Raw genomic sequence first — 24,075 nt, 5'->3', positions numbered from 1 at the left:
CTTTGAAAAGATACAGTTATTAGAAGATAAAAATTGATTGTTAGTCAGAACAAAATCAACTGAATAATTTGCAGTTATTTATTTATAGCATGAAGTACCGCCGTATCCACATAATACATATTGCTTGTGTTTTACATGAATAGTAATATGTATCAACTGGATATCAAAAGAAAAACTTTTTTATGAGATTCTAATTTTGCTTTCGATAATTTTTTTAAGGATACTGAAACAGTTTTTTAAAGGAAAATATTTTACCAATCAATTTTGAAATTCTTGTAACCGAATCACATGCCTAAACAGATTTTGCTTGCGAGTAAATTGGATTCTATAATTTTTTGCTATTTGGTTCGATTTCTTCATTAAACCCGAAAAAAGGGAAGGGAAGAGGTTCGATTGTGGGCACTGTTCAGTTATGGGCACCAATACGTATCTTTTGACAGATAACAGATACTGTCATTCTGACAACCGTCATTTGACTGCTATAGCAGCGGTTCTCAACCTTTTTCTTGAGTGGTACCCCTTCAGACCTTGGCACAGCTTGAGGTACCCAAATTTTTAACCTTCCTAACAATCATAATTATTAGAGTGAGTTAACTTCTACTTGTTTTGATTTAATTATAACACGGATACGCTACGAAAACAAAGTGAAATTTAGGACACTTCCACAGAAAGGGTAAAAAATAAAGATGTAGAGTGTTTACGAAAAATAAAACAGTTCCTGAAACTTTTAGTCTTCTGATGTAAGACCATGATGAAGGAGGCTGGGTTCGATTCCCGATTAGATTCAGAAAGTTTTCTCTACTGGGTAGTTTCATCGTGCCAGCAATGCAAAAATAACAACAAAGCTCCGAATCATCACAGTTAATAATATCATGCCAAGGAAAAATTGACAGAACTTTGAAAACTCTACGAGGATTTTGAACTTTTTACTAGTTTAAGAAAATATCTTTAAAATTCGGAAGCCTGAGTGAAATTTGAAAATTGAATTATTATCAAAATTCTAGAAATAAAAGAAAGAAAACCAAATCAAACATAAAATATTAGTTTTGTACGCCATAAAATTATATTAGTTTTTTTTTTCGGAAAAAGTTTTAGCCGTTCCACAATAGGACAGCCCCATATAAAAGAGTAGCCAAAACTACCAAAAGACCAATTTTCGATTTGGGCGTGTAAAATGTGATGAATACACAGCTTATTACTTATATTTTTAAAATCTGGAAGGATTTGATTTTTAAGATTTTTAGGGAGAGGAGGGGGCGTTCAAACTGGCTCCTCCTAGAAATGACATGTTTAATTTTTTTTCAGAAAACGTGCAGTTTTGCCATATTTCCGTCTCAAAAGTAACATATTTATATATCGTTGCAAAGCTCTTAAACAGATATATGCAATAGGCTAAACAATGTAATAATAGATCCGTCCAGAATTTAGTTTTACGTAGTTTTGTGGAAGCATATTTTACGCGATATTTAACGAACAAAACAGTTTGGTACCCAGCAGTACCTTGCAGTAAAACATCATGAACTACACTGTTGAACTCTTAAGCTTTGAGGACCATGAATAAAATTCTGCCCAAATTCACCATTTTGTAAGACACAAGAATTTGAAAAATTGCTTATTTCTGCTTTTTTCGTATACAAAGTTTACGTAGAAGCTATTTAATCGCTCCAAAAACATCTAAAAGAAAGCCCGAACACCTATAGTGTATACCGATCGACTTAGTTTGATGAATTGAGGTGATGTCTGTGTGTGTGAGCAAAAATAATCTTAACTCTTTTTTAGGCACTTATCCTAAACTGATTTACTCGCAACAAGTTTCATTCGTCAGAGAATGTTATTCCATTGTTCCCTATTAATGAGTTGGATCGGACCATGGGCTCAAAAGCTATGACCAAAATACATTTTCTTATAACGAACGAGAAAGACAACATTACCGCTAGGGGATCAATCAGATTGTTTGGCAAACCTTCTTTTTTACAAATTTCATCTGGGTTACTCAATAATAATGGGAAGCTCAGTACCGCGATACACTTCAATAATACAGCTTTAATTCAATTTGGCGAAGCACACAATTTACGTAACATTTTGAGGGGAGGGTGATGTCTCAACGTTGAGTCTAATTCAAGAAAAAAATCATCTTTCATACAAACAGCGATACGCAGTGAGAAGGGGTTCAAAATATAAAATTTTAATATTACTTCTTAAAAGAAGTGAATTATAGATTTGACCATAACGTGTTGGATGAATAATGTGTTGAATAACTCCTTGCCACAATACATTTTATAATTATAAATCGAAATATCAAATAAATGAAATTCTATTTCATTGATGTCACAATATGACGCGTAATGAATCTATTCTACCTTCCTTGTTAGTTCAAGAAATTCTACCCGGTACATTTTCAACACCAAAAGCTAAAAGTGCTTTTTGATCATTTTAGGAAATGTGTTGCGTCAATTTGTCTGTGACTTAAATATACTGCTAAAACCTTCATATGACCATTAATATTTTATCCAGCATCGAACAGGCTTATTGCAAGCCAAAAAGGGACCAAATTCCGTTGTTTTTGTAGAATATGCCGAAAACTGGTCCATTGAAGCCACAGAAAAAATATTTTTCTTATCTATCTGTGTTTTTATGAAGAATACCACCATTTATTGCAGGGTCAGGATTCATAATTTTTGCCTCTTTTTTTAAATAAATACCTCCTTTTTCCTCCGCTTTCTGAAGAAATGAGGAAAAGAAAGCATTGGTTATTTTTTAAATATTTAAAAAATATGTTGCGCCATCTTTCACGCCAGCAAGTTATAGTTCTGAAAAATTGGTCCGTGGCTAGAAAATGTTGGATAGACCTGTACATAATTAGTTTACGGCCTCTATGAACTCTGAGGCTACTATGGACTATTTGAAAACTGCCAAATATGTCGATGTTTCAATTTAAAATAAAACTCGCGCTGCACTCCTCTCTAATGTCAAAATGGATGCCGAGTTTGTCACAAGAAACCTCTTCAGTAGTTCCGTTTCCCTTTGCCCATAAGGACATGATGCATGTTATAGAACCTATGATTTCGTCAACATGTTATGTTGTGTTTGAAAATAAATTTTCACTATATCAATTGATGAACTTTTTCCTAATGGGCATAATAGATTTTAACCTTGGGCTTTGAACAACGATTGTAAAATCTCACCTCATAAGAACTGTGCTCTTTATTCAGGACAACAAATGTGCTCAACAGGAAAAAAATCTGTTCTCTCTGGTAGTAACGTCATATGAACGAAATAACTTGAATAAAAAGAATAAAAATCGTTAAAATTTTCAAGAATAATCCCAAAGTGAGTATTTTTTTGCAATTATATAATACAACATCCGCCATTACGCATTTTTGTCTCAGGTACCCCCAGAGACCAGCAAAAGTACCCCCTGGAGTATATGTACCCCAAGTTGAGAACCGCTGTGCTATAGTAACGCCTGTCCGCCTAATTTCGGACACCCATCCCTAAACGCGGTTTTTAAACATTTTTACCAACCACTGAGGCGATCTATTTACATGTAGCTCAATCTCTTCGCTTCGCTTTACGGCTGTTTTCAGCATGTCTTAGATCTTGTTAAAATTGATGAAATGGCGACAAATCAATTGAACATTATCTAACTGTCCGAAATTTAACTTGGACATGCTTTAATATGATGTTTTGTGCTCAATATCAAACCAAATAGGCATCCCCACTGTGAACTAAGAACAAATCACTTTTTTTAACAAGAAAAACAAGACGAAAGTTTTTTGACCTTTTTCAAAGTGTCATAAATTAAAGTGATTCAGTTGAAAAAGTGGCTTCCAATTCGTAATTATACTTTTAATAGAATTGTTCAAAACAGATAACTTCCAATTATGCACACCGAAAATCTAGAAGTATTCAGAAACAAATGGAATCAATTTAAGAGTGCTAGATATACATTTACGCATGTTGTCAAAACATGTATTAAGCTAATTATCACCCACCTTTTCGAATTCCTGACTTAACAACTGGTAAAAACCACCTCCATCGACAGGTATATCCTATCTGAAAGATGGAAACCAGTCAGCCATATTTACATTATACAGATACAAATTCAACGAGAAGCGTAAATATCGAACACGAATTGCGATTTAAAAACAAGAGTTAAGTAGCTCGCAGCACAACAGCTGGCGATGAACTCTTGAGGTAAACAGTTTGTCTGGGATTTGTTTGGTTGAATTGTACTGTTTTTGCAATAAAAGAAAAATTGTCTGCCATCTGACTAGCCAGATTGATTTCTTTCAAGGTACCATCAAAATTTTGGTAAAGATTATCAGCTGAATTCTACTGAACTGCCTAGATGTAGCTAACAAGCACTTGATTTTAAAGAGGAGTTGTTCAATATCTTACATTTGGAATACTTCTGAAAGCTTTTATCTAGGAATTATTCCTTACTGGTTATTTTCATACAGTATAATCTTATTCAGTCCTTCATATTTCAATATTTATTATAATACAATTGTTAGATATCCCAACATTTCCGTAAAGATGTTACGGTTAAATTAATAACAAATGTAAGGTATTCGAAGTATTAATAATTGTCGGCAACGATCATGATTATGAAAAACGAAAACTAGAATTCTTAATCGATACACACTTGCCAGCATGACATGTTTCAGATATTTTTTAAAGTACACAGTTAAAAAAATGCAGTTTGCTGCAGATCATTTTTAAAAGAAGGCCAGGGATACTTGATACCGATTTGCAAAATGTTGTACGTTTTTCACCAAAAACAATTTCTGGAATATAGAACCCCTTTTTACTAACACAATATCCAATCCTAAGCTAAGACATCCGTGGAGATGCAGAAGTATACTTCTTCTTCTTCTTCTTATTGGCATTACATTCTCACACTGGGACAGAGCCGCCTCGCAGGTTAGTGTTCATTAAGCACTTCCACAGTTATTAACTGCGAGGTTTCTAAGCCAAGTTACCATTTTTGCATTCGTATATCATGAGGCTAACACGATGATACTTCTATGCCCAGGGAAGTCGAGACAATTTCCAATCCGAAAATTGCCTAGACCGGCACCGGGAATCGAACCCAGCCACCCTCAGCATGGTCTTGCTTTGTAGCCTTGCATCTTACCGCACGGCTAAGGAGGGCAGAAGTATACTAGGTCCCTAGTAACAGCGAGAGTTGTTATTAGTAGGTCTTCAAGTACAAGGCACTGAAGACATTGAAGTCGAAATACGTTCCTTAAAAGTATCATTCAATACTAACACGTTTAATGACAAGTTGTTACCACAATGTTTTAGTTTATACGACGAAATACTAAAACAAATAAACTTATTACGCAATATTCTTCTTCGAACCCTCTACAGTGATTTACTCCTTCAACAAGAAGTCCCAAATAGAAACAGACGAAAGTGTTTTCTTATATATCGCTCTTAACGAACCCTGCTCGTGCTGCTACCCCCTTGAGTGCGCCGACTGATTTACCTTTGTGTAACAAGACCCACGCGTACTTACTACGTTCGAACTTGGGTTGAATCTCGCCGGTCCATTATTACGACCCGGTACCGGTCTGGCCATTTGGTACATATATCTATATAGTCTTTCGAAATAAACACAAAAATCTGTAAGAGAACGTAAGATGTTTTACGGGGTTGCTCTGTGTCTGACCGCGAAGTCGGTAATAGGGTGGCAGACAACCGCCAAATCAGTTCCCAACTGATCTGCACTTGAAAGAGTCGTAGCGCGTCGTACTATAATTGTACGAAGAGAAAATTTGTGATTTGGAAAAATATTTCAAAAGTTACATAAGAAGAAAATTTAATTCAACTTTTTTGGGTCGTCAAACGGTTGAATACAAGAATAATGATTGGTAATAAATCAAGTGTCAAGTGCTACTTTTTGAATGTTATTGGGTGTGCCATGTAAGAAGAGAATATGCATTATTGTGTGTTCCCGCATAGTGGCCTTGTTTAAGCGACAGCCAAGAACATTGTTGACTCGGACGTGGAGATCAAATTTCAGTGAAACAATTTCTTTGTCTTTACGCGAGCAGTAACGCATTCCTACTCAATATGGTGTTCTGTGACTAAATTTGCTCGGTAGTTGGCAATTGCTTTGGCTTTTTTCGATGGATACGCCAAGTCAGTGGTGAACAATCCGAGCATTGAGTTACACGATCAGTTATCGTAGTGTTTACAACTCATAATCGATTCAACTCGAAGGGTGTCGAATGTTTTGGAAAGCACAGAATTAATAGCCGATGATTGAGCACGCTATGAGTGTAGTGCAACAATGAATGCAATGCGTTTGAATTCAATGACGCAGATATAAGTTATAAGCGATACTAGTTATTTGAATTCAATATGGAAGGGCATATACAGATCGAGCCATCCCGCTTCAAATGGAGGAGAGCATCCGAAGGAGCCAATCGAGCATTGAGAAGATTGCCACGAATGGTATGTATACATGAAAATGCATGATTCAAAGTGTGAGCTAAATAAAATAGGTATGGGATAAAAAGGGAATTACTTAACTTTGCATAAGCAAAAGTTTATGGATGTGAATTAATTTAATATAATATTGATTATCATGTTGTTATGGTACAAAAGCTGAAATTTGAAATTTATCTAAGAGGTAAAATCAATTTTGATCTTGAGTTTCAATGATTCAAAAAAGCGTCCTTAGCTTTTTGACCCCCTCCATTATTATACCTAATACATGTACTGTCAAATATTATACCCCCTGACTGAGCTGATGGTAGGTTGGAGTGGCTCGATTATCCTACACAACAAAGCAGGAATTTGTTTCACATAAAATCACCTTTTATTTCTGACAAGAGACATTACACGTATTGACTAACCTACGTTGTGATATATAATGAGGTTCAGATGGCATACAGAAAGAGATAATCTACAAAAAACATTGAGGCTCTGCGCCGATATAATATATAAAAAGCAGCGTTGACCAAACACCCCCTTTTCCTCATTCATGAATGGCCCAAATAGCACGGATAAAATTTATCAAATAACAGATTGTTTACTTATGATGATAAATTAATATTGAGCGTCTTAGGGAAAATGTTACCAAGGTAAATAACTTCACTACATATTCCTTTTACTTCCACTATATATTCACTTTGTATCAACAAATATGTATTTGAAAACTTCTTCAGTGTTAACAGTTGATAACAAAGCACTGAAGAAGTTTTCAAGTTGAAAACAAAATAGGTACGTATCTGTTGATACAAAGTGAATAAGGTACCCCGGGGCAAGTGAAAATACGGGGTAAGTGGGTACTATGGCTGCCAATTAATCGGTGAACGTTTTTAATGGTAACAATGTTCTAGAAAGATGAAGCAGAATTATCAACGAGTTCGCCTGACACAAAAAAAATTGGAATCAAAACCATTTGCGGCACCATACTAATGGTATTGTTTAATCATGACTTTAAACTACCGGCAAAATCTATCACTTTTATTTTAATTCAATGGATTTTCAACAAAATAGTCGTTCCTAAATTCATCATTGATGTGGAAAGTGAATATTTTGAGCAATTAAATAATTGTGTGACATCAAAAACGATTTAAAAGTTTCGATTAAAGCCAAAATCTGCAATTTTCACTTTCCCTTGATTTTTAACATACATGGGGCAAGTGGGACATATTTGAACAACATTTTCGATAGGGCCATTTTACCTGTTTTTAGATTGTTATCTAGTGAAAAATAACTTCGACACTCATATGTCATATGGATCTGAATCATATGCAGTTGATATCGTTGGTTTAGTTGTTAAGAAGTAGTGTACGGTTGATTTACCTATTGTGTATTTTACTTTCTGAAAATTATCTCTCTCATGGAAAAGAGCAATGGTTATATCTATGCAAAATTTTCCGTTTACAGTGCAAACAATCTACTTATTCTACAATAGATCAACAGGTTTTGTCTTGTGTTTTGTTATTTTTAAACTTCGCATCAGATTAACAGATTTTAAGATAAATAAAGTGCTTAAGACATGAATTGGCCATTTCGTTCTATTAGAAATTTACAACACCGCCTGAATAAAAACGTTCCTTTTGAGATTCTAGTTTATGTAATAATTTGTGTTAAACAGAGAAACATTTATTCGAAAAGTGAACAAAGATTTGCTTATCTCTTCCACCTAACACATTTGGTAAGAAAGTAAGCTAATGTAAAGCCAGACAACAGACAATTAAACGGTAAATCAGCTGTTGCCTTGATTTTATATCTGCTAACATTGTAATCCCTTTCTTTTGCCAAAAACAAAAGTCTGACAAGCAATAAACCTCCATCCATGATCTGAAATACTACGACTCAGAAATTACATGAGCATTATATCTACATTTTTCAAATTAGTTTCGTTCGACAGTATAGAGCAAAATAGGTCCCACTTGCCCCGTTTGAAGGGGTAAGTGGGTCCCTCAGGTAAATTTATTTAAGTCACTACCAATATTTTTGTAACTGAATAAATTGGTCACAACTCGTCTACACTTCAACAACGGAAGCATATAATGATGTATCCGTGCTTAATGTCCTGATATACCTTGTTTTCTAAGTATGCTTTGGCGATTTTGCTGAAGTAGCGTTTTTTTAGGTCCCACTTGCCCCGGGGTACCTTATAGTGGAAATAAATGGAACTATCATTTTTGTTATTCCAGTTTTACTGCGTCGCAGCATGGGTGGAATAAGAAAAATGACAATTATGCGTGTCTTCTATTTTGAATGGGGTGCCCTTGAAAACGCGAGTGCATTAGGTTTTGGATTCTGTGAGGCTTGCCCTTTATGATTAACTCTTCATAATCCCCAAAAAGTAATGCAATGAATTGTTAGTCAATTGGATAGAGTTGGTGATGTGATGGATATGATAGAAGATGGGCTCCTGGCTCGTGAGCTGCAGAAGGTCGGCGTGAGTGTGACAGCAATCCAGGAAATACGGTGGCCCAGAACTGGAACTAGTTATTTATTACTTGTAGCGTAAATGAAACAATGTTAACCCACGAAGAAATCAACAAAAATTCCTAAAAAATGTAGGTGGTATTTTGAAAGCTGTGAAAGTTCAGGTCAACCGAGTAATTATGCAATTCCAACCGCGTAAAAAACTGGGATCTTAATTGGAGTTTATATCTAGTTCTTTACTACATTTTTACAGTTTCCTATTCGTATTTATTAATTTGATCTACACTCAGAAATAATGTTTGAATCATAGAACATTTTAGAAGCATTTTTTATTACTTTAGAATCGACATAACTAGAGTGCGTTGACTTGAAAATATTCTCCGGCGTATCTCGGTGTGGCGATTTCTTTTTGAGTTCGAGATTGCGGTATTATTTAAAAACAAATATTGACTCGGCTGTCACATCTAAACGCAATGTCCTTTGGCGGAAATTTCGAAAAAAAAATCTGTTCAACTTTAACGGATTTTTTCCTGAATATCAACGAGAAATTCTTTTGAAGTTACTGGAGATTTTATGAATGAATCGCCTGCTTTGAGCGTGCTTACAGCGGCACAGTAGGAGTTAACTTTCTGAAATCAGTATGGCGAAAGGCATCTAAAGCTCGATTTCTCAAAATTAGGCTACTTCATCGAAAAAATATTTGGTAGGTGTAGTAGAGGACACCTTCCTACATAACCGGTACCAAATATTTTTTCATGAAAAGTTCCTTATTTTAAGAAAACCCGCATTAGATGTCTTTCGCCATACAATTTTCTGGCGGTTAACTCATGCTGGCTATAGTAGTGATGAACTTATATTTCATATGAAAAATCACTCTAATAAAGATATAAAAAAAAAAAAATCTTGCTGGCTATTTTGCGCATATACGATAGCGCCTGGATTTGGCAGCGGCGGGTAGAAAATCAGCCACTGCCAATAATTCATTACGAAAAAAAACTTTACGAATAAACGTGGCTTGAGCGCCAACCCCCTTCCTCCATGCGATTTATATATGTAGCCACGAGCTCGCCCAACTCTACGGCAAACCCAGTATCCAGATGGTAGCTAAAGCTGGAAGGGTACGATGGCCAGAGCATGTTGCAAGAATGCAGGACAGCAACCCTGCAAAGATAGTGTTCGCTTCCGACCCGTCAGGTACAAGAAACGTCCTCAGTATGGAATTGGAATTTAGCTTTAGGGCGCTAAAACGCCAGTGTTCGGGATATGAGCCATGTTCGGAATTTGAGCCAAAACGGTAGGTATCTTGAAAATAGCTACTGTTAATGACAAGCCTCCAGGTATCCACAACTAAATGCACTCGCGTTTTAAGGGCACCCCATTCAAACGGAAGTCACACACAACTGTCGCTTTTATTATTCCACGCATGCTGCGACGCAGCAAAGCTGTAATAATAAAAATGGCAGTTGTGGTGCGTGACTTCCGTTTTAAATGGGGTGCCATTGAAAACTCGTGTGCATTTTGTTTTGGACTCTGGGAGGCTTGCTCAAGATGAATACACCACTAGGTGTTCCAATCTGCCAAATTCATGATTCAGCCATCTTGGATTTTAGTATGGGAGAGCCAGCCGGTTTGTTGTCGTTTTGCACTGAAAATGAATTTTTCACCCCCGCCTTCTTCTCTTCCACAAACTAAGCACATTGCAACACCTAGCTGTGTATTCATCTTGGGCTTGCTTTTCATTCATTTTGTAAGAAAATATAAGGAGATGTAATTTTTAGGACAGTCGCACTGCTTTGTAGCCTAACTAGACAAGACATTTTATGCGGGAAAATTATTCTCAGGATAATATCTGGTCATCGATGTGTATGTTTTGGGAATTTATACAGTCACACGAGTTAGGAAGGCAATCACTTGAGTCAACTCTAAAGCCTTATGCCGGTAGTGAACGTTACTCATGTGAATGAATAGCATTATATTGACTGTATGCAATCTCCAATTCTACCGTTCGAGGGGCTGGAATGATTCGCTAATTCTAACGAAAACAAAATGATTATGACACAATACCAAAAGAGGTTTTCCTTATTTCGTCAGACGGCACGATACGGAATGTTATCTGGAATAGGTAGATGACAATATTGTGTCAACGTTTAGCTATGATTTAATAATACGACTTGCCGGTACACTCATAATTACGATCGACTCACGGCAGGCAGAGGGAGTTCCCAGGCGGAGGGACTATTTTGGTATTAGGTGATGACTGTTGGTGATACGATTCTTGGTACTCTTGCGAAGCCGGTATAAGCACGATGTTTCTGTTGGGTCTTATCAAATGCATAATGCCGGGGCGATTTATTTTAAGCTTGCTCCTTCAATCAATTATATCATTTGAATCAAGTGCTCTTACAAATTGTAGAAAAGCAAAGATGACATTTCGTCGCTTTTTGATTCCGATTAGATGAAAATATCCGGCCTTGCTCGAGACATCCATTTGCACTTGGTACAATAGAACAGCCCCATATGAAGGAGTGGCCAAAACTACCTAAATGAGAATTTTCGACTCGGGCTTGTAAAATGTGATGAAGACACAGATTATAACCTGTATAATCGGGACGGTTTCGATTTTTTGTAATTTTCACGAAGGGATGTGAGGCGTTTAAACTGACCCCCCCTAGCAATGACGTTTTCGCGTTTTATGGTAAAATGGGCGTGATCTTTTCATAAGCATTTTGTCGTCAACGTGTCTGTGCAATCGAAAGGTAAAGAAATCTGTGCCATTAAAATATCATAATATAATTCCCTGGATGTTCCGGAACATCCGGTATGGTGGCCAATTCGAAAGTTAGTCCACGTGTTTCGCTATTTATGTGTAATCAAATTCTGTCTTGAGATGGTATTCTTGAATTGTAGTTATCTTTGAAGTTATCAATTCCATAGAATTGCTCAAGCTTAGTGTTTCTTGTGGAATAACTGTATCACTAATCTGTCAGGCTTTCCCTGCACACAAAAACGTGTTCTAAAAATATTCTACAGAATCCTCTTCATGGTTCAGGAACCTATTTTCTCTAGAATATATTTTGTTCCGTTCAGGAAGGTTATAAAATTCAACCCAGCCTAGAATCAAAATTCTTATGCTAAAATAAGCCTCCTATGCCAAAATAAGCCAATTTTGAAAAAACAACAACAGATATAAACGCCAAAAATGAACATGAACATTGCAATTCGTTCCATTCACGTTTTCACCATGTTTAAGTGATTTTCGAGCTTTTAAGTACATAAAACATTGTTTCCCCTAAAAGTCGCTGTTCTACGAATTTCTTGTATTTATTACAAATCATTGCTAATCTTCTATTCTTCTATATATATAAAACAAAGTTGGCATTTGTACGACCGCGCATCACTCAAGAGTAGACAGCCCAATTTTTGCTAATTTATATCCCTTTTCTTCTATTTACGAGGAAAAATGTTATGATGAAACTGGAATACTTTGAAGATCAATGCCCAATCTTTTCGTTAAAATGGTTTTTCATACAATTTTGCATGATTTTTTTTAAATTTTGATCATCTTTCTCTTCTCTTCTCTTCTCTATATATATAAAACATAGTTGGCATTTGTACGACCGCGCATCACTCAAGAATAGACAGCCCAATTTTTGTTAATTTAAATCCCTTTTCTTCTTCTATTTACGAGGAAAAATGTTATGATGAAACTGGAATATTTTGAAGATCAATGCCCAATCTTTTCGTTGAAACGGTTTTTCATACAATTTTGCATGATTTTTTTAAATTTTGATCATCTTCTATATATATAAAACAAAGTTGGCATTTGTACGACCACGCATCACTCAAGAGTGGACAGCCCAATTTTTGCTAATTTATATCCCTTTTCTTCTATTTACGATGAAGTTGAAAAAAATTGACAATCAAAATCGAATCTCTCCGATGAAATGGTTTGTCGTGCATTTTGTATTGTAATTTCAAAACATGTCATCTAAGTTGACATTTTTATCAGTTAACGGAAAGATCGATTTGTGTTAATTTTGGTTTGGCTACTAAATTAATTCGAAAAGTATCGTGATAAAAATGTCAACAAAAGGAAAAATTATTTTGAATAAACGGGTTTTTTAAAATAAATTGTAATACGTAAAAAAATATATCAGCAAATTGATCAGTTTTGGGCGAGACAAAGTTTGCTGGGTCAGCTAGTTTATTATATTATCATTCTTCTTTTTTCCCAACATATTCGAGTAATATAATTGGCAATGTGCAATTTACCGTTAAATTCTTAAAAAATCAGTAGCTGAACATTTGTCATAAATTTGCACGTTAGAATTTCTTTAAACACTTTCTCCGAAAACTGCTCTAAGAATGTCTTCAGGAATTTGTTAGAGAATTCCTTCAGATATTTCTTTGAGAATTCATTCGGAAAATTGAAAATTGCTTAAAGAATTGCTTCGGTTTTTTTTTTAATTTTTATCGATAATTCCTTCAGAAATCCCTGAGAAAATTCCTTTAAGAATTCCTTTAGAAAGTTCTTGAAATTTTCTTAACGTATTTCTTTAGATTTTCAGGACTTTTCTTGGAAATGTCTTTAGAAATCTTTAGGAGTTTATCCGAAAATTTCTTTTAAAAATCCTTTTGAAATATCTTTGTAAAATCCTCTAGGAAACACATTAACGAATTATTCCGAGAATATTTTCCGAAATTTCTTTAGAGATTTTATCATAAATGGTTTACTCTAGGGGGTTCTTATAAAATTCTTTGACGAGTTCCTCCGGAAATACGTAGTAAAATCCTTCAAAAATTTGTTTTGAAATTCCTCCACATTTTTCGAGAATTCTTATGTAAATTCCTTCCAAAATTGTTTTGTTCACTTTTTTTCTTAAATTCCAGCGGATTTTTTTTAGAAATACGTTCGGAAACTTCTTCAGGAATAGTTCGAAAGTTGCTTTAAGGAATTCATTCATTTTTTTAGCTATTCCTTCGAAAATTCATTGAACAATTCTTCAGCAAATGTCCTTGGGAATTCTTGCAGAAATTCGTTCGGAAATTATTTCAAGATTTCCAGAAGTTTTAAGTTCGGAAACTATTTCAGAAGTACCCAATTTAGCCTTAGGCCTAACGCGCCTTTGGACTCAATGACAGAAAGTGCTGCGTTTCATGAATTGTTCAGTGGAAATGGAAGGCGGTACATCTAAGAGGGGAATGAACCAATCAGTGAATGAACTCCATCAGTTATCGAAGAAAAAATCGCATCAGCTGCTGAAAAAGAGATCATCCGCATTATTACTTTCAAAAACCTAATTTTATTTTTGGTCGAGATTTCCTATTTTTATTTTAGTCAATGATTTAATTAGTTTCTAATTGTTGTCATTCCTGAATAGAAAGATTACAGTTTAATGATCCTGCCATGTGTCGTCCAATGATCCAGTATCAATATCTCCTAAAAACATTATCTGAATCTTAACCGGTCACATCAAGTATATGACCACAGTCCGGGTCCGGCACCTCGCAGACTGTGAGCGTCACTTTCGTCGATATTTTATTATAAATATGAAAAGATTGTCCTGTTGCAAAATAACATATCACGAGTCACGGTTGCTCGAGCGATAAATGTATGGCAATTAATTTTATTTGTCATCTGGTCACATTCGGCACGCTGCTGAATGGCGGGAGCTCTGGTATCATTCATTCATTATACATTCAACAGATGCTACGGTTTAGCTGATCCATTGTTGTGGTCGTAACGGATCGTGAATGGGTCTAGGTAAACAATAGGGAACGAGGGTACAAAATGCATTATTAAGGTGTTTTTATGAGTTACGCAATATAAACTCTAATATCTAATATCGTTTAAACTTCCGAACATTTACGAATGAATGATTTGCTGACCTTCAGATTGAAGCTGTCGCACAGAAGAAAGACGGTCAAAACCTCATTGAAGCATACTCTAGATCCATGGATTATTCTTGAAAAGTTTTGCCTTTCTCGTACAACAAAGTACCAAAAGGCTATAATTTCATTTCAAAAGTGTGTATGTGTATAGACCATAAATATTTTTTTTTTGTTAAACGCGTTTCATATAGAAGAACTTGACAGATTCGAGTGCAACTGGTTTTAATCGATGGAGCAAATTTCCTAGTTGGACACTATTGTTTTTGTTTTTCAATAAATCAAGCAGTTTGGATTATATAAACGTACAACTTTGTTGTACGAGAAAGGCAAAAAATGTGGGGGCGGTGGGTCGTTTCGGTGCGTGTCTTACATTAAAATATAACGCGTCTCCATCGCAGCATTTTGGTTGCCTCATATTACATGACGCCATATTTACATATTTTTGTGATTAACAATTATAAACTTTTGCATTTTCGTGCTCACGATTTGACAAGGTGAATATTTGATTGATTCAAATTTTGACTTTTTCGCTCCCCTGTGCTTAAACGATTGTTTTTGCTATTTTAATAGTCCTCCCAAATTTTTAGCTGATTTGGATGTAATTTGATTGTGCACGTGCCATTTGAAGGTTATATGAAAATTACTATGAGAATTTCCTCTTGTGTAAAGTATTGTTTCGTGAAGCAGCCCAGAATCTATTTGAATATATTTAACGCATCGCCATCATAGAATAGATCTTAAGCTGAAAATCAGTTGTTGCGAAGCAATCTGACTTTTGTGAGCAAAATTATAAAGAAAACAGAAATGCTCATTATTGATATTGATGTTATTCTTTTACGTGTTAAATTGAATTTCCCACAATTCAGTATTTCTCTTTTAAATTTTGTTGCCAGCATCAAATCATTTTTAGAGCTTAATGGGCAATGATTGGGAACGGGTTTTCACAAAAGTTGCTGTTTTCATAGCAATTTTCATACAAGCTTCAAACTGCTTGTGCTCAGTCAAATTACATCCAAATTAGCTAAAAATTTAGGATGATTATTAAAACAGCAAATGCCATCGTTTAAGCATAGAGGAGCAAAAAGTCAAAATTTGAATCACTCTAGTGAATATATTTGTAATTAATTAGGAGAACGAATATTGTATCTTTGTTTCAAACCATCGGTACACGCATATGTAACACTTTTCTTACAATGTATCCGAATAATATTCTTCGTAGTTATTGTATTAAAGGATGCAGCTGTGAGTTGGCATTTGCTCACATGTATAATAAGGCCTATAGGCTTTTCCAAACACAGAGGGCAAACTGAGTTGCGGTTCTTTTCTTATTTATTCTTTATGATTGAGAACAAGTCATCTCCTTAATGTTATATCATGCCTCAACATTGTTGGTTTATTACCATGGGAAGATTTGATTGTCTAATTCTAGGTACTTTTGTTCAATCAGATTTATAACACGATCAATCCCAATATATGACAGACCTACGTAGGCTGGACATATTTCCCGATGGCAGAAAAGTATTAATTTATTTGGAATTCCTTATACCTACTGGAATTTTCAAAGCACGTTATTCAATTTCTATTGAAAAAGAAAAGCCATTACATATATTTTTTATTGCTAGCTAACATTAGATATATGATAAAAATTATATGAAAATTTTCAAATAAGGCGTATTTAAATTTCACCGATGAAAGATTTCAAAACACCCCAAATGCTTTCCCTGATACTCTAAGCCAGCGGTTTTCAACCTGGGGTACATGTACCCCTAGGGGTACCTTCGCCGGGCCCAGGGGAATTCTCAGGCAAAAATGCGGATGAATTACAATTTTAATCAAACCCGGAAGGCTCCTTTCAAGTGACTCGGAAGCCTAATTTTAAGAGGTTCGGAAACTTTCTTTCAAGAGGCCCGGAAGCCTTCTTTTCAGATTTTTCTTTAAACTTTAGTTTTTCTTGTATCCTTCTTTTAAAACCCTCGGAAGGCTCTCTTTAAGAGGCTCGAAAGGCTCCTTTCAAAAGGGTTCAAACCCTTTTTTTAAAAGACTCGAAAAGCCTAAAAGCTTCCCAGTCAACACAAATTCGTATATGATGCTGTATAAGATGCTAACGTGGAGGCGATATAGATACTTCCCCATATAGCATGTGCGTATATCGCCTCCACTTTAGCATCTTATGTTGCATTACATACGATTTTGTGTTGTCTGGGTTCTTTTCAATTGGTCTGGAGGAAGCCCTCTTTCAAAAGGTTCGGCTTGCTTTTTCTTTAAACTTTTTTTTCTCCTTCTTTCAAAAGCCTCGGAAGAGTTTTTTCAAGATTCTCGGAAGGCTCCAATCTACAGGCTCGAAAGCCTCCCCTTAAAAAGTTTGGAAATCTGCTTTCAACAGGCTTGGAAGCCTATTTTCAAGAAGTTTGGAAGCCTATTTTCAAGAGGCCCGGAAGCCTCCTTTCAAGAGGCTTAGAAGGTTTGGAAGCCTATTTTCAAAAGGCCCGGAAGCCTCCTTTCAAGAGGCTCGGAAGCCTCCTTTCAAGAGGCTCGGAAGCCTCCTTTCAAGAGGCTCGGAAGCCTCCTTTCAAGAGGCTCGGAAGCCTCCTTTCAAAAGGCTCAGAAGCCACTTTCCAAGCTGCTAAGAAGCCGCCTTTAAAGAGGCTTGGAAGCCTCCTGCCAAGAGGCTCAAGCCTCCTTTCAAGAGGCTCAGAAGCCTCCTTTCAAGAAGGCTCAGAAGCCTCCTTTCAAGAGGCTCAGAAGCCTCCTTTCAAAGAGGCTCAAGCCTCCTTTCAAGAGCTCAAGCCTCCTTTCAAGAGGATCAGAAGCCTCCTTTGAAAAGGCGCGAAGCCTCCTTTCAAGAGGCTCGGAAGCCTCCTTTCAAGATGCTCGGATGCCTCCTTTCAAGATGCTCGGATGCCTCCTTTCAAAAGGCTCGGAAGCCTCCTTTCAAGAGGCTCGGAAGCCTCTTTTCAAGAGGCTCGGAAGCCTCTTTTCAAGAGGCTCGGAAGCCTCCTTTCAAGAGGCTCGGAAGGCTCCTTTCAAGAGGCTCGGAAGGCTCTTTTCAAGAGGCCCGGAAGCCTCCTTTCAAGAGGCCCGGAAGCCTCCTTTCAAGAGGCCCGGAAGCCTCCTTTCAAGAGGCCCGGAAGCCTCCTTTCAAGAGGCCCGGAAGCCTCCTTTCAAGAGGCTCAGAAGCCTACTTTCAAAAGACTCAGAAGCCTCCTTTCAAAAGACTCAGAAGCCTCCTTTCAAGAGGCTCGGAAGCCTACTTTCAAGAGGCTCGGAAGCCTATTTTCAAGAGGCTCGGAAGCCTACTTTCAAGAGGCTCGGAAGCCTCCTTTCCAGAGGCCCAGAAGCCTCCTTTCAAGAAGCCCTCCCCTTAAAAAGATTGGAAATCTACTTTCCACTGGCTTGGAAGCATATTTTCAAGAGGTTTGGAAGCCTATTTTCAAGAGGCCCGGAAGCCCCCTTTCAAGAGGCTTAGAAGGTTTGGAAGCCTATTTTCAATAGGCCCGGAAGCCTCCTTTCAAGAGGCTCGGAAGCCTCCTTTCAAGAGGCTCGGAAGCCTCCTTTCAAGAGGCTCGAAAGCCTCCTTTCAAGAGGCTCGGAAGCCTCCTTTCAAGAGGCTCGGAAGCCTCCTTCCAAGAGGCTCAGAAGCCTCCTTTCAAGAGGCTCGGAAGCCTCCTTTCAAGAGGCTCAGGCTCCTTTCAAGAGGCTCAGGCTCTTTTCAAGAGGCCCGGAAGCCTCCTTTCAAGAGGCCCGGAAGCCTCCTTTCAAGAGGCCAGAAGCCTCCTTTCAAGAGGCCAGGCCTCCTTTCAAGAGGCCCAGAAGCCACCTTTTAAGAGGCCCGGAAGCCTCTTTTCAGGAGGCCAGAGCTTCCTTTCAAGAGGCTCAGAGCCTCCTTTCAAGAGGCTCGAAGCCTACTTTCAAGAGGCTCGGAAGCCTACTTTCAAGAGGCTCAGAAGCCTACTTTCAAGAGGCTCAGAGCCTCCTATCCAGAGGCCCAGAAGCCTCCTTTCAAGAAGCCAGAAGCCTCCTTTCAAGAGGCCGGAAGCCTCCTTTCAAGACACACGGAAGCCTCCTTTCAAGACGCACGGAAGCCTCCTTTCAAGACACTTGGAAGCCTCCTTTCAAGACGCACTTTTGGAAGCCTCCTTTCCAAGACGCACGGAAGTCTCCTTTCAAGACGCACGGAAGCCTCCTTTCAGAAAGCCAGGCCTCCTTTCAAGAGGCACAGAAGCCTCCTTTCAAGAGGCCCAGGCCTCCTTTCAAGAGGCCCGGAAGCCTCCTTTCAAGGGCCCGGAAGCCTCCTTTCAAGAGGCCCAGGCCTCCTTTCAAGAGGCCCAGAGCCTCCTTTCAAGAGGCCAGAAGCCTCCTTTCAAGAGGCCCAGAAGCCTCCTTTCAAGAGGCCCAGGAAGCCTCCTTTCAAGAGGCCCGGAAGCCTCCTTTCAAGAGGCCAGGCCTCCTTTCAAGAGGCCAGAAGCCTCCTTTCAAGAGGCCCGGAAGCCTCCTTTCAAGAGGCCCAGAAGCCTCCTTTCAAGAGGCCCGGAAGCCTCCTTTCAAGAGGCCCAGAGCCTCCTTTCAAGAGGCTCAGGCTTCCTTTCAAGAGGCCCGGAAGCCTCCTTTCAAGATGCTCAGGCCTCCTTTCAAGATGTTCGGCCTCCTTTCAAGATGCTCAGGCCTCCTTTCAAGAGGCTCAGGCCTCCTTTCAAGAGGCTCAGGCCTCCTTTCAAGAGGCTCAGGAAGCCTCCTTTCAAGAGGCTCGGAAGCCTCCTTTCAAGAGGCTCCAGAAGCCTCCTTTCAAGAGGCTCCAGGAAGCCTCCTTTCAAGAGGCTCAGAGCCTCCTTTCAAGAGGCTCAGAAGCCTCCCTTTCAAGAGGCTCAGGCCTCCCTTTCAAGAGGCTCAGAGCCTCCTTTCAAGAGGCTCCAGGCCTCCTTTCAAGAGGCTCAGGAAGCCTCCTTTCAAGAGGCTCAGAAGCCTCCTTTCAAGAGGCTCAGAAGCCTCCTATCAAGAGGCCAGAAGCCTCCTTTCAAGAGGCCAGAGCCTCCTTTCAAAGGCCTGGAAGCCTCCTATCAAGAGCCCCAGGCCTCCTATCAAGAGCCCCGGAAGCCTCCTTTCAAGACACTTTGAAGCCTCCTTTCAAGAGGCCCGGAAGCCTCCTTTCAAAGAGGCCAGGCCTCCTTTCAAGAGGTACAGAAGCCTCCTTTCAAGACGTACAGGAAGCCTCCTTTCAGAAGGCCAGGCCTCCTTTCAGAAGGCCCAGGCCTCCTTTCAGAAGGCCAGGCCTCCTTTCAGAAGGCCCAGGCCTCCTTTCAGAAGGCCCAGAAGCCTCCTTTCAAGAGGCCGGAAGCCTCCTTTCAAGAGGCTCAGGCTTCCTTTCAAGAGGCTCAGAGCCTTCTTTTAGTGGCCCAGAGCCTCCTTTCAAGATGCTCAGAAGCCTCCTTTCAAGAGGCTCAGAGCGTCCTTTCAAGATGCTTTGAAGTCTCCTTTCAAGAGGCTCAGAGCCTCCTTTCAAGAGGCTCAGGAAGCCTCCTTTCAAGAGGCTCAGAAGCCTCCTTTCAAGAGGCTCAGGCGTCCTTTCAAAGAGGCTCAGGAAGCGTCCTTTCAAGAGGCTCAGAGCCTCCTTTCAAGAGGCTCAGGAAGCCTCCTTTCAAGAGGCTCAGAAGCCTCCTTTCAAGAGGCTCCAGAAGCCTCCTTTCAAGAGGCTCAGGAAGCCTCCTTTCAAGAGCTCAGAGCCTCCTTTCAAAAGGCTCAGAAGCCTCCTTTCAAGAGGCTCAGAAGCCTCCTTTCAAGAGGCTCAGAAGCCTCCCTTTCAAGAGGCTCAGGCCTCCTTTCAAGAGGCTCAGAAGCCTCCTTTCAAGAGGCTCGAGCCTCCTTTCAAGAGGCTCAGAGCCTCCTTTCAAGAGGCTCAGGCCTCCTTTCAAGAGGCTCAGAGCCTCCTTTCAAGAGGCTCAGGCCTCCTTTCAAGAGGCTCAGAAGCCTCCTTTCAAGAGGCTCAGGAAGCCTCCTTTCAAGAGGCTCAGAGCCTCCTTTCAAGAGGCTCGGAAGCCTCCTTTCAAGAGGCTCAGAAGCCTCCTTTCAAGAGCTCAGAAGCCTCCTTTCAAGAGGCTCAGAAGCCTCCTTTCAAGAGGCTCAGAAGCCTCCTTTCAAGAGAGCTCAGAAGCCTCCTTTCAAAGAGGCTCAAGCCTCCTTTCAAGAGGCTCAGAAGCCTCCTTTCAAGAGGCTCAGAAGCCTCCTATCAAGAAAAGCCTCCTTTCAAGACGCACAGAAGCCTCCTTTCAAGACGCACCTCCTTTCAAGAGGCTCAGAAGCCTCCCTTTCAAGAGGAGCCTCCTTTCAAGACACACGGAAGCCTCCTTTCAAGACGCACGAAGCCTCCTTTCAAAAGGCCCAGAGCCTCCTTTCAAGAGGCTCAGAGCCTCCCTTTCAAGAGGCTCAGAGCCTCCTTTCAAGAGGCTCAGAAGCCTCCTTTCAAGAGGCTCAGAAGCCTCCTTTCAAGAGGCTCAGAAGCCTCCTATCAAAGGCTCAGAAGCCTCCTATCAAGAGGCTCAGAAGCCTCCTTTCAAGACGCACAGGAAGCCTCCTTTCAAGACGCACTTTGGAAGCCTCCTTTCAAAAGGCCCGGAAGCCTCCTTTCAAGAGGCTCGGAAGCCTCCTTTCAAGAGGCCCGGAAGCCTCCTTTCAAATTGCCCGGAACCCTTCTTTCAAGAAGCCCGGAAGCCTCCTTTCAAGAGGCCTGGAAGCCCTTCCTTGGAGGCTCGGAATTCTTTTTCCAAGAGGCTTGGAAACATACTTTCAAGCGGCTCAGAGGCGTCCTTTCAAGATGCTTAGAAGCCTCCTTTCAAATAGCTCGAAAACTGCTTTTCGAGAGTCTCGGAAGCCTATCTTTAAGAGGCTCGGAAGCCTGTCTTATGGAGAGTCATATATTCCGTTCGTTTTCAAGTCCATTTTCCATATATATTAATATAGGGGGTACCACAGTTAATGCAAAAGTTCGAAGGGATACCTCTCAAGAAAAAGGTTGTGAACCACTGCTCTGAGCTTCCTTTCCATGGGAAAACCACGGAAGTTACACACTTAGAATATTTTACAGTGTACGGTAATTTTTTACCGAACTTTCAACAGCTGAACGTACGGTAATCAGTTCGGTAAACGAAAAAAAATTACAGAACGTTCGGTAGTTTTATTTTTCGATGATCTGTCAAAAACTACCGTACCGTTCGGTAATTCGAAAATCAAAATTACCGAACGTTTCGGTGCTTTTTCCGTTTTGAAAATATTAATGCTTAATGCTTTCAAATGTAATCAAATAAAATACGAGAACACACTTATAGTTTTAAAATATGACTTTTCTTTATTTGTTTTCTTCCATCATTATGGTGAATAGAAAAACATTATTAGAATCAGGCACAACAGGGCACAACCTTTCCCTCGGTTTTTTCAAACCAAAAAATCCTGAAATCACGGCTAACCATGTGTTTTATCGTTTCATTGCGGGATGTGATAATCGTTTCAGGCTGAAAAAAAAACTTGTTTTTAATTCCTCCATCATTGAAATGTAGATGCATATTTTTGCCCACATATCAGAAGTTACCGCTTCGGATGCCGAGAAATAGACAAGAAAGCTGAAAAAGTGATAGCGTTAAAAGAAATGTTATGGTCCAAGAACGAAACATACCTACCTGTTATTATTTCGCCTCTCAACATAATAAAAAGTTTTTTTTTCAGTATATAGGATGGAAAATGTTGGAAAATTCGAAGCAACAAAGTATCAAACGAAAATGGCGTTGACGGATTATCACTTTACCGTAGTTTTGTAATACATAACTTGTTTTGCAGTTTGTTCGGTAATTATTTTACAATGTACGGCGATTATACGATTTTTACAGAACAAACTGTAAGTTCAACTACCGAACTATGTCAAATCATTGTGGAATTACAATTTGTTCGGTAAAGTATTACTAATTTTCAGTAAAAATAATCTCGCTAACCGAACTTACTGTAATTTCTTTGGTTTTACCGTAGTTTTCGTCAAAAAAATTACCGAACAGCGAAATTTATTTTGAGTGTGTAGGTATAAATATAAGTATATTTAGTTCACGGAAGTTCTATAATATTCACGTCTGGGGGCACCGTGCAGTGCTGCATGTACCGTACAAGGAAAATCACCATGGAATGAATGTTTGAATAATTTTCAGCTTTACTTGAGGTGCATATTGGACTATACTCTTCCACTAAAGTGGAGGCGCTCAAACAAAATGGCAAGCGCGACAGCAGAGAAAACTCATCACCATCTAATGTAAGTCAGTAAACAGACCAACAACAGAAACAGCTTCATTCAAGCGGGGAACACGACCAAATATCGTCGTCGAAGAGTTGCTACACTTACCCTTCCAATTATTGAACACTGAAAATCGTGGAGTGCTAATGGTTGAAATATTCCATTTCCCTATTTTCACTATTTCGAGAATCAAACAAATGGCTGCAACTGATGTTTCTTTTACTAACGTTTGTCTACACAGAAATGTTCTGTGAATGTGGTGAGATTGTACCTCTGATCGTGTGTAGTAGAGAAATGTAAATAAACCCGACCGGGAATTCCAAGTTCCAGCCATACCACTTGCAAACTGGTGTGGAGGATCGCGAGACGAGCCTAATGGATGATTCATGAATTTGCCGGCTGACGACAAAACCTGAGCAATGCGCTTTTCGCGGCTAAATGCGTGAATGAAAGTCTCAGTTTACTGCAGTGTCGTAACACAAGCAAGCGAACGGGAAGTGTTCAATTAAACTGCTTTTATAATTTTATTACATTTGTCACCTCACTTCTATTCTGGTGTGTTGCATTGAAATGTTATTGTTATTAGTTCAAATTAGTTTTAATATTTACTAGACAAATGAAATAAATCATCAGATTTTACAGTTTTTCAATTTGTCAATAGATATTTATGTATATTGATAAAAAATTATTTATATTGATGAAAAAATGAAATTACAGTAGTCCTTTGTACTTGCGCTTGTCATACAAGATATTCATGCAATGACAGGCGTACGCAAATGATATATTATACCATGGGTCCCTGGACCTTCTACCAAAAGTTTGTTTTTGGAATGATCCATAATGATACGATCAAGGCAAATCATAAAAATAAAGTTTTAGTGGAGAAGGGCGCATGTCGACATCAATATTATTGAAATACACCAAAAGTTTATAAAATGTGCTTTTACTCTAATAAATCTGTATAAATAAAAATGGAATGTGTTCATATCCACTTAACT

The 24,075-nt window shown here is 38.8% G+C and overlaps 1 protein-coding gene across 3 annotated transcripts in view; it reads left to right on the top strand.

The window, feature by feature from the left end:
• LOC134210934 (NAD(+) hydrolase sarm1) overlaps positions 1–24,075 on the top strand; it is a 178,731-nt gene that overhangs the window by 27,994 nt on the left and 126,662 nt on the right. The window contains exon 1 of one of the 3 annotated variants that reach the window (XM_062687378.1): positions 6,358–6,465. The exons of the other annotated variants lie outside the window; for them this stretch is intronic. Coding sequence (XP_062543362.1) covers positions 6,373–6,465 — 93 coding nt within the window. The 5' untranslated portion in view covers positions 6,358–6,372. Of the gene's footprint in view, positions 1–6,357; positions 6,466–24,075 lie in introns of those variants that run through there. 3 annotated transcript variants of the gene reach the window in all.

Source organism: Armigeres subalbatus, chromosome 2 (genome assembly GCF_024139115.2).
Source record: "Armigeres subalbatus isolate Guangzhou_Male chromosome 2, GZ_Asu_2, whole genome shotgun sequence".
NCBI classification, from domain to species: domain Eukaryota; kingdom Metazoa; phylum Arthropoda; class Insecta; order Diptera; family Culicidae; genus Armigeres; species Armigeres subalbatus.
Note: the sequence above shows the minus strand (reverse complement) of the source record. Positions and strands in the feature narration are given on the sequence as shown.